The following is a 17,407-nucleotide window of genomic DNA, read 5'->3' on the forward strand; positions in this document are numbered from 1 at the left end:
TTATTTTTCAAACACCGCTTGGAGAAAAGTAGGATGTGTGTCAATGATCAGAAGCGAGAGTGACGTACAATGATCGTTAAGTCACTTCATTTCAATTTAATATAATAATTGACATTAAATTCAAGTGAATTCTTACCTTACTTAAGACAACAGATCTTTATTTTTGCATATACTTACATCTTATTTGATTCCGTTCAATATTTTTTGATTAGATACATGTGTGTGTTTTTTAATGTATTTATGACTTTCCAATTTATTTTCAAAATATAGAGCTTTAAACACTATCTCGTTTTAATAATGCGACGTATACAAAAATTGTATCAAACGGTTCTGAACTTGCATTTATTATTATTTTTTTTGGCTGCATCTGTAAGGTGCATTTAATACTGAATATATAAGAAAAGTGATATTTTTAAAAAACTAAACCAAACAGTTGTACCCCCCAGGGTGTAAGTACATGGGAGGAATTGAGAAAAAACATAAACAACAAGGATTAATATATTCCAGTCCCTAAGATTAATGAACATTATATTTGTTAATAATAGGATCTAATACATAAATAATAATGTATTTGTTTTCTTATTTATTTGTACGATTTCTGTTTGTGGAGTTAATTAATAAACAGTGTCTTAATTTATTTAAATACTATACACTACACTTAACTAACTAATAATAATTCACTTATCACTATCAATTAAATAAATTAAATAATCTATTCAAATTCTTAGATTACTTTGCTAATTCGTTCTGTTCACTACGACTATTTATTATAAACTGAAACTAAATTGCGCTAAATTGAACGGCTTATATATCCAAACGAATTTCTTGAAAATTCTAGAAAAATGAAGAAACAAAACAAATAAACAGATACTCCTTCCTAGAAATTATCTAAAAGAAACCATGTAAATCAACCGCTTGCTATAAAAACGTATATTAAAAAACAAACATCAAACGGATTCCGTGGTTTATAAAGAGTAAGTCAAATGCAAGCTTTCGCCGAATTTTAGAATTTCAATACATCTAGACAGGAACGGCTCTAGGGCGGAGACACGTTCGTAATTTGGATAGACTTCTGTAGGCTACCCGCTTTAGAATCATAATAGAAACGGTTAGTTAAGCCTTCTTAAGGTCGAAGAATCCATTTATCGAGGTCCGAAATGTCGATAATTACTCCGGTTTTACAAATAATTGGATTGCCTCCGGTTGCGCGCTTTGAACTGGATTTTAAATTAAATAGTAGGTTTTACTTTAGGGAGACTATTTTTAAGAGATGGAGCTTGATTGAAGAGAGGAATATGACAAACAGCAAAAAAAGTCTAAAATAATTTCACCTCACTTTATTTGCTTCAAAATCAATACATGCAGATCCCATCGTATGACTCAGAAATTGCTTCTACTCAGGCCAACTTCACCCACTGTCCAGAATAGACTTGGTATACCCTGTTTCTCGCAAACGAGGCTCTAGCAAACCGAATATAGGCGGTATAACCCTACATCAATGATAGAGGAAATACTATAATGATGCAAACATGTCACCCTATCCAAGCTAGCCTGGTTGGTAGGAATAACTATGTCTCATATATATCCTAGAAATTCATGGGCATCAGACTTCGATGGCCTGATGATTTCCGAATAAGGTAGCAGCCGGATCTGTCAGGGTGAGAAGAATCCCCTGGTTAAACCAGGCTACCATGGACTGCTACTAAAGATTCCTATTTTGAATACCCGAACACCCTCAACTCCAGTGAAGCTATAATAATTGGAAAATAATTTTCTCATATCAAATGGAATATTTTGAACATAAGAGAGCATAATAGAAAAGTAAATGAACGAATCACAATTCACTCAAATGTTTTCTGATGCACAGAAAATACGTTCCAAAAATTACACAGTTCAAGCAGAAAGTCTAACTGCATAGATAGTGGAATAGAAGATTTTCAAGAAGACGTTCACTTTGTTCAATACATGCTCATTACTTATTAAAAATTTGGAATTTAAAAGTAAACTGGGTCATAGAGAGGATACCGCTGAGATATTCATGGGATACCAAGGGTATTGAATAAGAAACGAGAGAATGGGTTTGTTGTTCTGTTTGTCTCTAGCTAATTTTAGAAAAAAGAAAGTTTAATAATATTATTCTTTCTGAGAAAAGAACTTCTACTACAAATGGTGTACCATCTTTACAAAACTGTTGGAGCAAAGGCAATCCCCATTACATAATTAAAACAATAAAGCAAAAAAGTGAATGTTTGTTGTGCTATGTCATACGAGCTAGGAATTATCAGACATTCCTTTATTGAAGAAACATTAAATCAGTTAACTTAGAAATTCTGCAAATCCGTTGACGAACTTAAATATTAAACAGAATCATTTCTTTCAACATTACGGCTCTTTCTATACAAACGATTACTAACTGGTTAACTAATCAATTTGGTGAAAAATGGTTTGGGAAAATGAATGTGACATAGTGGCCTTAATATACCCAGACCTTGAAATAATAGATTTCTTTGTATGAGGAAAAATAAGACAAATAGTTCAATAAGAATATAGTCCAAATGAAAGTGACATTAAAAAAATAATATTTTTCTCATATTTGCTACAATAGATGAAAGAAGATAAATAGGATTTCTGATAAATTTACAGAGGTATACTTGATTTTCCCAAACTCAAATTAATCTTTTGTAGTAGAACTAAACTTCAAAAAATTAAAATTAGAATCAAGAATTTTTTCTCTTTTATCTGGGTACACATTTTACTATGTATGTAGAATTTTCCACAAGCTTGAAAAATATTTTCTGTACTATTCAAAACAATTTCATTGTATTCAGTGAACATTTGGTCTATCCTGAAATTCTAAAAAATACAAAAATAGTATTATACAGAATTCCAACAATAAAACAATAAATATTACAGTGTATTTAATTAAAAAGCGAACACATTTTCATCGACTGACGTGACGCGTTATTAATTATAAATTTAAAATTTATTTTTCATTAAATTTTGACGTGGTTGAATGACTTTGTGAACGCTATTAATTAAATATGTTATAGAGTGAAATTTGGATCAAGCAGACATATTCAGGAGCTGCTCATTTTAATTAAAATGGTTTTCAATACAGTGTCGTAACCTGCGACATTCAACAGATAACGCACACCAACAATTTTAAGAAAGTTCATTATATACATATTCTGACTCTACTAATTGGAAACATGACGTACTCTCTCTATCAAATGAATATCTATATTGAGTGTGAAGTAATCAAAATTTCACTCAAGCACTATTTTTACCACACTTTATTTAACTTATTCAGTTTGTTCGTCTGTTAGATGGAATTTTATAATCAAATGTTCATTCACTTTTAGTCAACCTATTGACTTGAAATTTCGCTCATTTTCTTGCTTTTCATGACACCACATGAGCCGATAATAAGTAGGTGAAATATACGAATGAATTACTTAAAATCTTATAATTTGCATTTTTGTTAATATACAGGTTACTCCGGGACTTGATGTAAAGAATTCGGGAGTGAGTAGATTGCGTGAAAAAAATGCCGTGAGATAAAAACATTTTGTCATACGACCCCTCGTTTCTGAGTTATAGGCATTTAAAGTTGCGAAATCAAAACTTACATTTTCTAAATTATACATTCGAACATTATATATTTTTTATGGATGATTACGTATGGCAATGTACTGTGTTTTTCGGAGTAAATAATTCTACACTACTATCTGAAAGACAAGGGTTTGCACTTGCTCAATGGTTAACAATCTGTAACTACTACAGGGACAACTTGTACAATCTAAAGATAGAGAAAATGAATCTTTCAATTGATTTTTCAACAAAAAGGTACTCTTTGTTCAACTCCATAAAATCTATGGTTTAGGAGATATGTAGATTTATAGATCGATGTACATTCCAAAGAGAGATTCTGAAGGAAATTATCATAAATTGTGATTATTTATTGAAAATACAGGTTGATCGCAGCTTACGGAAAACAGGAGATCAACAACGAACTATACCAGCTTCAGCTGATCCCACAACTAGCGTACGCAAAATATCACTACAATTCAACGCACCAACGACAACTATTCATAGAATTCTCCAAGACAAACTTCTTTGCCCCTTTCACATACCTTTTTATTCGATGTTTATGGCGAATGGTTTCATGGCATGTACAACGATCTAAAAATATACACATCTCCTAAACCAAAATACCTTTTTGTTGAAAAATCTATTGAATATTTCAGTAGAAGTTACGAATTGTTAACCATTGGGCATGAGCTGCCCTTGGCTTTCATATGGTGGTGTAGAATTATTTATTCCGTCGAAACACACTACATGGACATAGTACGTAATCTCCCATTAAAAATTCATAATGTTCGAATGTATAATTTAGAAAATATATTTGAATATAAGTTCTGATTTCGCAGCTTTAAAGGCCCATAACTCCGAAACGAGAGGTCGTATGAGAAAATTTGGTAATTATCTATATTAGGTTACACACACCCCTCCGATTTCGTTAAAATTTTAGTATGTTATAGAGAAAATTATGCTGAAAAATTTGATATATATATGTAGGACGCGGAAATCAATTCTATCTCTCAATGCCGTTTATAGTAAGGCTTGACCATAGCGGCAATCTGTGCTTTGTAGCAAACGACTGATTCTGAAGAAGGAATACTTTCAGATTCAAATACAGTTAAATATTATATTGTTACAAAAGCAGAGCAACTTCTCTGCACACCCTATAAATACAAGGTACATGTTTGGAGAATTTTATCATCTTAAACATAATAAACAATTGAGGGAACACTCTGCAAAATTTATGGAATATATGATGATGGAAATAGAATCCTTGGAAGACATACGTAAATCACAAATGAAGTCGTGTGACTAACTAAGAAAAACACATTTTTTTGCAAAAAATCGATTTTATTCATCAATATAATCTTCAGGAGCAATAAAATCATTGAAACGCTTCTCTGACTTCTCGATAACGTACTTGTAGAAGGATTTGAATTTCGCCTCAAAATAGGCTTCAGTTTCAGCAACTGCTTCTTCATTTGACCTGAAGATCAGTAGACACTGGGGCCAGATCTGGACTATACGGTGAATGAGGAAGCAATTTGAAATTAATTCATTCAATTGAACCATCTATGCCATCGACTTGTGAATCGATGCATTGTCTTGGTGAAACAGGTTTTTTTTCGACATAGATCAAAATAGTAAAGCCATAACCTTCCCAGCTGACTGTTGTGCCTTTGTATGCTTCGGACGTGGTTCACCGGCTGTAGTCCACTCAGATGATGATCGTTTTTATTCTGGAGTGAAGTGATGGATCCATGTTCCATCTATTGTCACATATCGACACAAAAATCTGATTTATTATACACTACAACACTGCTCTGGATCATCAACACGTTGTTGTTTTTGATTGGCTGTGAGTAAACGCTTCGCCCACTTTGTGAAAAGCTTTCTCATGGTCAAATATTCATGCATAATTGTAAATACACTGCCTTCTGATATTTTTACGGCCTCAGCTATATGAACCAATTTCAATTTACGATTAGATATAACGAATTTCTGGACTTTTTTATGTTTTTTGGAGTAACCACCTCAATTGGACGACCAGAGCGCTTTCCATTATCGGTGTCTGTACCACCACGTTTAAATTTTTTCGCTATTAAAACGCTATTATCGTTTATCGCAGCTCTAACATAAACACAGCTTAAAACATGTACCTGCCCATACTAGTAGTTGCATAACTTTTATATAAAGATAATTTTGAATAATATTGCCGAAAATTCCTCGAGGATAAACTTACTTCTGCAAGTTCTTATTATCCCACACTTGATAAAGAACAAATTTCTCTTCATGTTTAACATGCATGATGACCTTTTTTACAGTAAAAAAGCATCACTAGCATATTAAAACGTTAGTAACAGAAATGACTAATAAGATTGTAACCTTGAATGCTACCTGTGAAAACATGCGACAAATTGGCCTAATCGGATTTGTGCTTCTCGATAATGTGCCATTAACATTTACTCTGAAAATAGGAAATTGATTTTTAGATGATTTATTACTATGTATACGGGATTTTGAGAAATTCGAGCATAATTGAATTACCGTTTTTCGTAACCTTCAAGATTAATCGTTAAAAACAATGATGTCTCACTTTTTAACGTTGCTCTAAATTTAAAATCGGAGCTATTCTCTTTCTTCTTCTTCCTTAATAAATTTTTCGAATTTATATCAGAATTCTAATTATTTCGTTTTTGTTTCAGAAATGATCTAATTAATCAAACCTGATGATTAAATGGCAACTTTCAGTCAAACCCCGGAAAAAGGCCGTCCGCCTGATTCCCCAACATCGGCTACGGGTTTAAAACTATTAAACAGGAAATCGAGCTCGAAGTCTACATGGCACAGTAACCCGAACGACAAACATTCACCGTATCTTTGTTCGAACTCGAATCCATTGCCTAGAAACTTCGACGGCAACGAGTTCTTTGAAGTAGAAACGAAATTGACAGAGGATCTCAACAAAAATGTACAGGTCGCCGTCAAAAAGATGGAAAAAACTAGCTTAAAACAAAGTTTACCTAAATTACTTTGTTTGACTAAGTCGCCCGTTCGTTTCAATAAAAGGTAATCGAAGAGATAATTATATAGGAGAATTATTATCACTGATGTCAGAGCTTTGAAAAAATGTAGTAGAAAACACTTTAGAAGTGTGATATCAATTTTTTCACCAATTATTTTATTCGTATATTTCGATTTACTACAGAACGCGGCTGAATCCTATGAAATTGTTGGCCCATGTCAAAAAATAGAAGGCTTTTAGGTGCGCAAATCAAAAAAGGTTTTGAAAAATTAAAAAAAATGTTAACCAGGTTAACTAAAAATAATTTTGTGCCTTTTGTTTCACATAGGAATTAAGTGCTTGTAAAGTGCAACAGATTTTTCTCAGAAAGTATTCCATATTCAACTTTTAACAATTTCTTAACAGACTTTTACTTGGATGACATCACTAGAAGTGGTGGATCTTGATGAGTCGGGTGCTTGTTCCAATGTCAATGATCGTAATTAAAATCATTCCATATTTATTTTGTTCCTTAACTCATAGTATAGGTTAGGTTAGGTTAGGTTAGGTTAGGTTCCACTCCTGGGAGCTGTAAGACCTTGAACTTGGTGGAGTGGCTCAGTAACTTCCTCTCTTCTCGTCTTGACGGACTGGTGGAGAGGAGTGAAGCTAAGAAACAGCTCAAAAATCCAAAGGATTAAGTGTTGTACGCTGATGCAATGATTTGTTGTCCTCCCGGCGTACGACACTCCCAAGGATTGAGGAGGGTGGTTTAGTGGGTGAGAGTCCCACACAAACTCACAGCATTTGCACCCGCCCGTTGTGAGGAAGGCATTAGCTTCCACCCCACCTCTAGGCAAAAAAAAGGTTAGGTTAGGTTAGGTTAGTTTAGTTATCTAGCTTTTGATATTTAATCGAGCATCATCTAATGGTCTAAGCAATAATTCATTCTAACAGGATCAATTGCTCATTAAGTGTTAGAGATTCCTGTCAAGAATAATTTTACATTCAACTTGTAGCCATAAAAGATGACACTGGAACATGTTTCAAAGTCAAATCTTATTTAAAATCGATTTTATATTGGAATAAGCAACCGTCTCATCAAGATCCACCAATTATAGAAAGGTCATCGAAACAAAAGTCATTTAAGAAATTTTCGAAGTTAAAAGTTGAATATAAACTTCTTCTCGCATTTAATGAGCACTTAAAGCTAACCTAACCGAGCCTAAATTATGAGTTGAGGAAAAATCAAGATCCACCACTTCTTGAGAGGTCATCGAAGTAAAAGTCATTCAAGGAAGTTTTGATGGTTAAATGTTGAATATGGAATACTTTTTGAGAAAAATCTGTTGCACTCAATAAGCACTTAATTCTTATGTAAAGCAAAAGGCACAAAATTATTTTTAGTTAATTTTTTTGACTTGACAGTCAATTTTATAAGGGTATGAAACAGATTAATTATTCTGCCACTAATTCATTTTAGATAAAAAAGTGTCGGTAATGAATTCAGCAGTGACATTCTCAAGTGTCTAATGCTTATACAGGGAGAATCAGAAGTACCTAATATAATTTATTCAGAGAATAGTTGTATAATAAAATTATTGAATAATTAATTAATTAGTACATAATACTTCTCCTCTAATATCTACTGATATTACTCCAATTTCGTTCTAAATTTTTTGAGTCTTACGCACTTTTCTGTTATATCTATTGTTGTGAATACCAGTTTTGGTCCCCACTTCTAGAATTGCATTTCCAAAGAGCTTCAGAGTTTGAATATGTTCTTTCATATGGATCAAATTACTAAATTGTTCTAAACATGATTTATTATTCAAATTTGAACTTGTTTTCAATATAAAAGCTCTTATAATAGATTAATGAACTATTTATAATTTAATAAAACGATGGTGTGATTGTAGAGGTCACTATGCTAGTTTGCTGTAGTTATAAAAATAATTTCTCTCATGCTAACAGTTTCTGCTCGACTCTTTCAATATAGGTTAATAGAATAAACCCGATATACACATTTTAATTATAATAATTAACAAAATTGTTTCGCATATTCCACCAATAACTGCTTCATACAAATGAAATATTGAAACAAAAATGAGACATTATATTGACAGAGGAACGTCCCGCAAAGTTGGTGTTGATATCCTAAAATCTCCATTTAATGAGTGAAGATAATGTGTCAATTTAAATTCTGCTTCTGAGAATGCTTTTTTGAAGAAACATTGGTATCTACTTTTCTGAAGTAATAAGGCGACTCAGGATCTACTCTGCTAAAGGAACACGGAGATACTGTGGTCTCCAGAGCGCGATTTGGGAAAAGAGAGAATTTTTCAATTCTCCAGGTTCCATTTCCTCCAGGTTTTTGATGTTATCTATACATTATTTATTAATGCATCTAAATGTTCTTGATTTTAGTTCTCTTCATGATGAAGGTGATCTATAGATCAATAAAAATAAGTAAATTGTCAGTGTCAATATCATATTTTGATAAAGACTTCCTTCGTTCTTTTAAAAACTAAAAAAAAAACTTATTTTGAAACAGAAGAGACCTAAAATCAAGATCATTTAGAAGCATTTATATATCAAAAGGGCTAAGAAATAAGAAATTGAAGAAATTTTTATTATTTATTATACATATATTATCTATAATAGCCATATCATTTTTAATATTTAAAAAAGTGTTTTAATTCTTGGGGGATTTGTATTAAGCGATCGTTGTATAAAAGTGAGATAAATAAGGTTACATATGAAAAATCAATCTTCAAGGTAGGTACCGCGTTTGCTTGATGCTAATTAAGAGTTACTGGTACTACTACTTCTTATCCTCTTTTCTTTTTGCTTTAAAACTTCTGAATGAATTTCACTTAATGTCCTAAAGATTTTTTCTCTACTTTTATAATAATTATTTCAAAAACTTTTTTCTTAATTTTTTAAATGCGCTTACTTCTATCTTTTAGTACCTTGAAATTCTAAGTTTTCCATAAGTTTCTTAACTTATTATTTCATCTTATATTTAGAGTTTTATTTTTACTCACTTCTAGTTTCTTCTAACACTTTTGGATTAACCTCAATATTTTTCAAAAACTGTCATAATTTTTCTTTTTATAATTTGTAGATTCAAATTCCAATTACTTTTTAATGTCTTCTAATATTTGTGGATGAACTAAAATGTTTCACAAAAGTTTTTTGTAGTGGACAAACGTTAAATAACGACAAGAATCACTAAGGGCTCTTCCACTAAACTATTGACTGCGCCAATTAAGGGATACTGCCCCTAAAGTCATTTTTTAACAAGATACTTTATTGAAACAGTTGTACAACACTAATTGGATTACAGTGTGAAATATTGATTATAAATCGAACTTATATACGAAAATAAATGCCACCAAACTAAACTCAAAACACACACAATTCTGCGAAATCATCAGTTCAATGAAATAATCAAGTTTGTTCTATTTTGACTCAGCAACTTATATTTGTTATGGTAGCTTAAAGTTCGATACCTTGTACTTGCCTTAGAAAACACAGATTTGATAATGTTTCAATTTTCATATGTCATTTGAACTTTAACTTAGTTGTGGCGTACAAGTTAGACGGGAGACGTATATACAGTTCAGTTGAACAGTGAAACTGACATTGTGAATATATTTAGAGAGTAGAAAATTGTACTTTCGATCGTTTATAAAACAATAAGTGAATGTAAACAAGAAATACCATGCTTAAACCTTTCAAAAAGTGGGCGGCATAAAGCTTTGACTAATTTTCAGTCAAATAGATTAGTGGAATGTGCAAAAGACAAATTAGGAACATTGAGATGAAGGTTGGCTCGCCGATTTCAGGTTTGTCACATGATCATCAGTCGAGAACCAAAGAGAAAGGGAGTTAAACATCAGAAAAGGAAGGAATGTACAAAATATACCGAAAATGAGTTAACAGAGAACAGAGTTGTGATCATGGATGGCGAAAAATATTTCACCTGATCACATTCAGAAATTGAAGGCAATGAGGGATTTTATAAGGATGACATGATGAAATTTAAGATATAGTTTGGGTCTGATGTTCCATATCCGAAGGCATTACACATCAACCCAATGATGAAATAATATTTTGGCCGGATCCAGTCCCTTGTCATCACGCTAGAATAAGAGGAGATTGGTTAGAGGCTTACGACATACCATTTGTACTGAAAGAAGATTCCCTCAAATGTTCCCCAGGCACAGGAGAAGTTTTGAGCAGAAAAGTGTACGGTAATTGACAATGACACCGTCCCGCAGATGATGCAGCGCGTTAAGCATAAAATTAGGAGCCATTGAAGAAAATGGCCCTTCAAGTATAATTCTAATTGTGTTTATTTTTAACTATATGCCATGAGAAAAAATGATGATTAAATGAATTGTCAATATTATTTCTTTGTTTCAAAATTGCACAAGTTTTTTCCGAAAACGTTTGTTACATACATTATTTAGACATATTTAAACCCAACATAACCTAACCCAAGTGAATGTTTCTGTCAATCTGTTACAGTAGATGAGTCTTAGGTACACCATTCTACCCAAAAAAACAGCAGTTCTGAGAAAGCAAAAATTGTTTATCCGTCAAAAAGTTCATGGTCATTGCGATTTCTAAGGTGTAATCTTAATGATTATTTAGAAAAAACTGAAACGATAATTGTCCAATATTATGTTGATTTGCTAACATATTTTGATGCCGGATGGAAAAAAACGACTAAACTTATAGAAGGAAAAAGTTTTGATGATGACAATGCGCCTCCCTATTGTTCCTCTATCGTTGTAGAAAACTTAGCCAAATTACGTCACGATTTATTGGCTAATTAGCCATAGTCACCTGATATGCCTCCTCCTGCTGGCTATCAAATATTAAAAGGTGGAAAACTATTTCAGAAAAATGAAGAAGTGACACAAACGTAGATATTTAAAAAAAATATTTTTGGAATAGATTTGTAATCAATCTTGCTGGACTTTATGTGTAGATTTGAATTTTTTTTAATATTTCATTGAAAAGTCACTTTCGGTCAAACAGCCCTCGTATGTGGTTTAATTGTTGACTTAGGTATCATTGAGGTTATTAATTTTTTCGTTTATTTACGTATTTTGGATCATTTGGGTAAATTAGTATTTTTTTTTGCAGAGAGACGACCAACATAAATGCAATGAAAACATTGAACGTAAAAACTTTGAGTACGGACAACTACGAATACGACGAGTATATGAAAAAAAGTGCCTCTGGTTATCTGAATAATTCAAATTCGGTGAACGACCAATGTGATAATTCAACAAATACGTCGTCTCAGTTCTGCGATAACAGTAGAATAGAAAATTCGAAGAAAAGTAGAAATAGTTTTCATCAAAACGTTGAAGAAGCTTTAAATTCTCTATTGTGGCAGCCCTATGAATACCAGGGAACTACGAGAAATTCTCCGTCAATTTCTCCGTTTAGGTGAGTTAACCAAATAAGTATTAAAGAACTGGTATTTTTAAAAACAAAAAATAGCTTCTAATTACATAAGCATTTTAAGTAACATTTTATTTTGTGGATGAAAAGGTTGCGAAAAAAACGAAGATATTCAATCTATTTTACTAACAAAATAAAATTTACTCTTAACACAAATATATCACACAAAGTTTTTTGTATAACTTTCGTATTATGATATTGAAGATAAAAGTTATACTATGTTTGTAAATCACTTCAATTGCCAATTAACAGTATTTTTTACAGTTCGCGCATTTTTTAAAAAATTCCTGCTAGTGCTCAATATTAATTTCACATAATTAGGAATAGTAATGAATCGTGTATTCCTGTTGATATTAAAAGGCCTTAAAAGAACTTCATTAGAATTATTACCGAAAAAATCGACTCAGCAGTATGATTATTGAATATTTCAATTTTTTCAAATAGTGTAGAATGAAAAAGTTTTAAGGAAAATTCGCTGAACTCTTTTGTGGTATATGTAGGAGAGACGTCAAAAGTATGGATCTCGTTTTCTTTAAAGGTTGTCTCATAAATAATAACGGTTCAAATTTCATTTTATTTTTTCTCTAAATTATCATATAAAAAAAGCCTCAGTATTCGAAGTTATCTATAGCTCTTACCAAACGTTCAGCGAGCTGTTTGCTACTTTGGTAGAACCATTGTTTCAGCTTGGATGCCAAAAATTGTCCCACAACTTTTGAATTTCAATTTTTCGCACGCAAGAATTTTGCTAAGAATGCAACCACTCCTGAAATTACTTTAGTTATGACATGTAACTTCTAGATCGTACTCCTCTTCTTAATTTTGATTTTTATCCGGTGGTTTGGAATAAGAATTACCCGTCATGGTGATAGAAGTCCACCAAACTGGTCACTTAAGTTGCGAGATATAAATATTAGCTCGTAGGGATTTATGGGTTTTATATTGGTTTACAATTTTTGCTGTATGGGTGACACTTCTGAGATAGGATTACGTTTGTGTGGTTGAGGATATAATTGAGTGCCTTTAGCTGTTACTGGTAATTTGTTTGTGAACTTTTAAGTGGGGAAGGGAAAGACTTTACCCTCCGTTTCTTTTGCATAGACAACTCGAAATAAAAGTAGAAATTTATTGGATATAGTTTGGGTCTTATTATAGACAACCCTCTATACAAGTAAGGACATAGCTCGAACGAAATGTTTATTGTTGGTGGTGGAAATGACAGTTCTCCATCTGAGAAAGTTGCAAAGGACAGTAAAACGTGATCTTTTCCGTCTTAGTAGTGGAAGAAAAATATCAATTTTAAGAAGTAGTTGAAACTGGGCATTGTGGCATCGCTCGTAGGAGTTTTTTTCTTATAAAGGGAGTAGACCAGAAACACATATATAAATTTCCCAAGTTTTGATTTTTTTTGTATAGGGATCCCAATATATCCTAATTTATTAATTTTTTTGTGGGAATTTATTATATTCCGTTCGCAAATTTTACATCTATTTTAAGATCTATTTTTTCTACCATGATTTACAGAGATGTGGAGATGGCGTCTTAGATGACAGAATCCGGTTAAAAGTCTGGTCACTAGTTGGATTTCGTGCCTATTTGGAGCAGTTTTTTGGTTTAATACGCACAAGGTCCATCTATGTGTGCCTTCGCTTGTGTATTGCCAGATATCTCTGTCGATCCCACCTTGCAAGTGGGCCGTTAAGAGAGGCGATAGCAACACTCTTGTGAGTGAGTTCTCCGACCCCAGTCTGATGAGTGAGTTCACCTCGTCATTGCTTTTGTTGTCCGGGTGACCGACCACCCAAACGAGCTGGATCTTGCAGCTATCACTTACAGATTTTGTAGGACTTTCTTGCACACCAGCACTAACCTAGAGCACACCTTTTCGGCCGTTATAGCTTGTATGGAAGCGTGTCCGTGTTCCATCACAGAATACCTCGAGTAAGACGGCAAAATGTTCCCCAACCGAAAAAGATACGCTTATTTTGGGGTGTCCTCCGCAGATGTCTGCTCCGGCCAAGTCATTCCTCCTGAAGCCGTTTATGTACCAGGTACCTTGGCCGCTACTGTCTCGATAACTACGTTGTTTAATTTCGCCAACTCGGCGGATTGAAAGCATTGCCCTTATCCATCTTAAGAAACAGAGTTTGTATTATTTAAGTAAGTGTTGTCGAATGCCCCTTCAATGTCAAAGAATGCCGCCGTTCCGACTTTTCCACAGCTTAATGAGCTCTCCATTTTATTCACCAGAGCCAAGTCCGTGGATTTGCCAGATGGTAGGCATATTGTTGAGCATGTAATGGTCTTACGACCAACATATTTTCCTTCAAATACCGATCCTGCAATATCTCTATTATTTTCAGTAGAAAACTGGCGAGGCTGATTGCTCGATACGCTTTGGGAACGGTGTAGTCGTTCCTTCCTGTTTTTGGAAGTTTCCAATACACGAATTTCATGTTTAACACACTACTCCGTACTATTTATTATGAAAACGTATTGCGTCCTCAATAAACAAAAAGAGAATGATTAGAAGCAAGTAAAGCGATTGTACTACTCTTCATAGAATTAGTAACATGTTTAAATTGAGGAATAGGAAGTTTCACATATGAAAACCGACATTACTTATGAAACGTCCTCTGTAGTATTTTTGAGTGGGCAGCGAATTTTATGTTCACATAAATATGTGGTCCCCGGGTCAAAACAAAATATAGGGTCGAATAATAATTGTCTATTGTTTAAATTTTGTAAATCCACAACGTAACACATTGGTGGTTCTCCAACATATCCGGCACAGAACGTTGTTACTTTTTTTGTTTTATTCTGACCCGCCTTTCTTCCATCTCTTTGTGATATTATAACAGTTGGAACAAAAACGCCTCATTATACATCTCCGACATTACAAGTCAATTGCTCCACAAGATATTTTTTAAAATCAATTATGGATATCTTTGTATATATTAGCTGCTGCTGAGTATGTTGTACTCAGATAATGACATCACTGCTTAGTAAATAAAAGGAACGCGTAATAAAATTCACTATTATCATTGCTGGTCCAACTGTCTGTTACTTGCACCGAAAAAAACGACATAACTAAAATAATATTATTTAAAAGATTATTTACATCAATGACTGTTTGCAATCATACTTGCTTATTTTGATGACAAAATATGACAAGGTGACGTCCTCAACCTCACTTTAAATCTGAGTTCACAAAACTCACTAAAGCACACGGTCTAAAGCTTGTACAGATTGCTGGTAAATCTCAGCTAGGTCTCACTTATGAGACTGGAAAGGAATGTGATTGAACTGAATATGATGCCATAAGTGAGACTAATCTGAGTTTTGATGTAAAGGAAAGCAGCTGCTATGTTCATTTACTACTAAGTGGTAATTCAAAAACTAGTTTTTTTCACCACATTAGATATTCACCTATGCTAAGATTTGTTGCACTGTTTTATTTGATCAGAAATATCAACTTCTTTACCTTTATTATAATCTAAAATAATTTTAAGTTCTAGCTTAGTTGTTTCTCTATATCTACTTCTTGTTGCTCTGTTGAATGTCTTATGCACGTTTGCAATTTGAGATTTTGAAATTAAAATTACTCTACCCTTATTCAGTAGGTCACCTGCATTTTTTCCATCATACCCTTTTAAGTTCTAGGTGTAGCCCATACTACTACGTATTTTTGTATTTTGAACACTTTGATTTCGTATTCATGTTTTAGTTCATTGTACTGTTTCATAATAAGTCATCCTCTAAAGGAAAACACTGTTTCATCCATGCAAGTTAAATGTTGTATACGAACATATCGAATTCAGTTTGTATTTTTATATAATCTGCTTCCTTCGGAACATTCTTCGTTGTTGAAGAAATGAACTATTGTTAAAATGAACTCAAATCGATTTCGGGACATTTTCAATTTACCAAATCTAACTTCGTACGTAGATTGTAGTAGTTAGTAGTCCCTAACAGACTGCAACTGTAGATACCAATCTCATCCATAGTATCAGTCCACAAAATGTCTTCATTTCAGCTCCACTTACCGGATTCCATTCGTGTAGGCGTCATTGCGGAGCGATATCACTATCCATAAGTTGCTGAGGTCATAAAGATTCGTCTGGTTAACGTTACCAATCATGGTTTAAATGCAATCATCAACAATACTATTATGAATATAAATAGTTCTACGGTTTCTTAGTAACCCAGCAACATTTGGATCAATAACTCCACTACCTTCAAATTGTATTAGCTTAAGTTCATTACCTACATTTAGTATAAATTGGACGTGTCAGGGAAATCAGGAAAAATCCTCACTTCTGAAGAAGCTTAAAAGTTTAGACGCCAGATGGAAAACACTCGTTGGTATAAAAGATGCTACTATTTTTGATTCATTGATTTTACAAATTTCAAATACTAAAATGAAAATGAGTATTTTTCGTATTTCTAGAAAACGATCCAAGTATTTCAAGAGTGACTGAGAAGCAAACAAGTCGCGGGGAAGGGAGCGCGTTTTTTAAATTTTCAGTTGCCATCATGACGTACTGGAAACACTATTGGCGAAATTCATTACGACCGTCCAAGGACAGCAAGATCGCCTGGAATCATTCAGTCAGTAGCAGATTATGTAAGCGAGAGCCTTGACTCAACTGGGATTATCGAGAGCGAGAATTCATCCCATACTGCGATTTGATTTACACCTAAAAACCTATAAAATTCAGATTGTGCAAGCTCGACATGAAAATGATTACGTTATAAGATTGAATTTTGTGAATGCAATGTTAGAGAGATTTAACAATTTCAACAATATGTTCTTCAGCGAACAGCCACATTTTCATAACTTTTCAGCTGCATTGCATGAATTGTTCCCAGAAAAGGTAATTTCACGAAGAATTGATATTGAATAGCACTGACTTGCCCCACCTGATTTTTTCTTGTGGCGTTATCTTAAGAGCGTGGTCTACGAGAATAATCCACGAAAGTTGACAAGATTCAAGAAACAATATTGAAGAAAAGATAAGGAGTATTCCTCGAAAATTTCTTCAAAAAGTTTTTGAAAATGTACGCAAACGGTTTGAAGAGTACCTTCAATGTGAGGGCCGTCATTTAAACAATGTTGTATTTAAAAAGTAAAATGTTGTTTCTTATCTTTTCATTTATAATATATAAATACATATAAAAATAAGTATAATGTATTTTTTTTCAACTAAAGTAGTGAAGTAGTTATGAGACACCCTCCTATATATTGACTATTGTAATAAATAAGATGAATTACGTCCTATTTTTATGAATACACTGCAATACGTCCTTTTTTCCTGGAATACTCAAATTATAAAT

The 17,407-nt window shown here is 33.1% G+C and overlaps 1 protein-coding gene across 1 annotated transcript in view; it reads left to right on the top strand.

Annotated features, from left to right (window-relative positions):
• LOC130893394 (rho GTPase-activating protein gacF-like) overlaps window positions 1–17,407 on the top strand; it is a 438,283-nt gene that overhangs the window by 189,501 nt on the left and 231,375 nt on the right. The window contains exons 4-5 of the mRNA XM_057799454.1: window positions 6,288–6,651; window positions 11,747–12,055. Of these exons, the coding sequence (XP_057655437.1) occupies window positions 6,320–6,651; window positions 11,747–12,055 (641 nt within the window). The 5' untranslated portion in view covers window positions 6,288–6,319. The remainder of the gene's footprint in view (window positions 1–6,287; window positions 6,652–11,746; window positions 12,056–17,407) is intronic.

The sequence above is a fragment of the Diorhabda carinulata genome, chromosome 4, assembly GCF_026250575.1.
Source record: "Diorhabda carinulata isolate Delta chromosome 4, icDioCari1.1, whole genome shotgun sequence".
Classification (NCBI taxonomy): Eukaryota; Metazoa; Arthropoda; class Insecta; order Coleoptera; family Chrysomelidae; genus Diorhabda; species Diorhabda carinulata.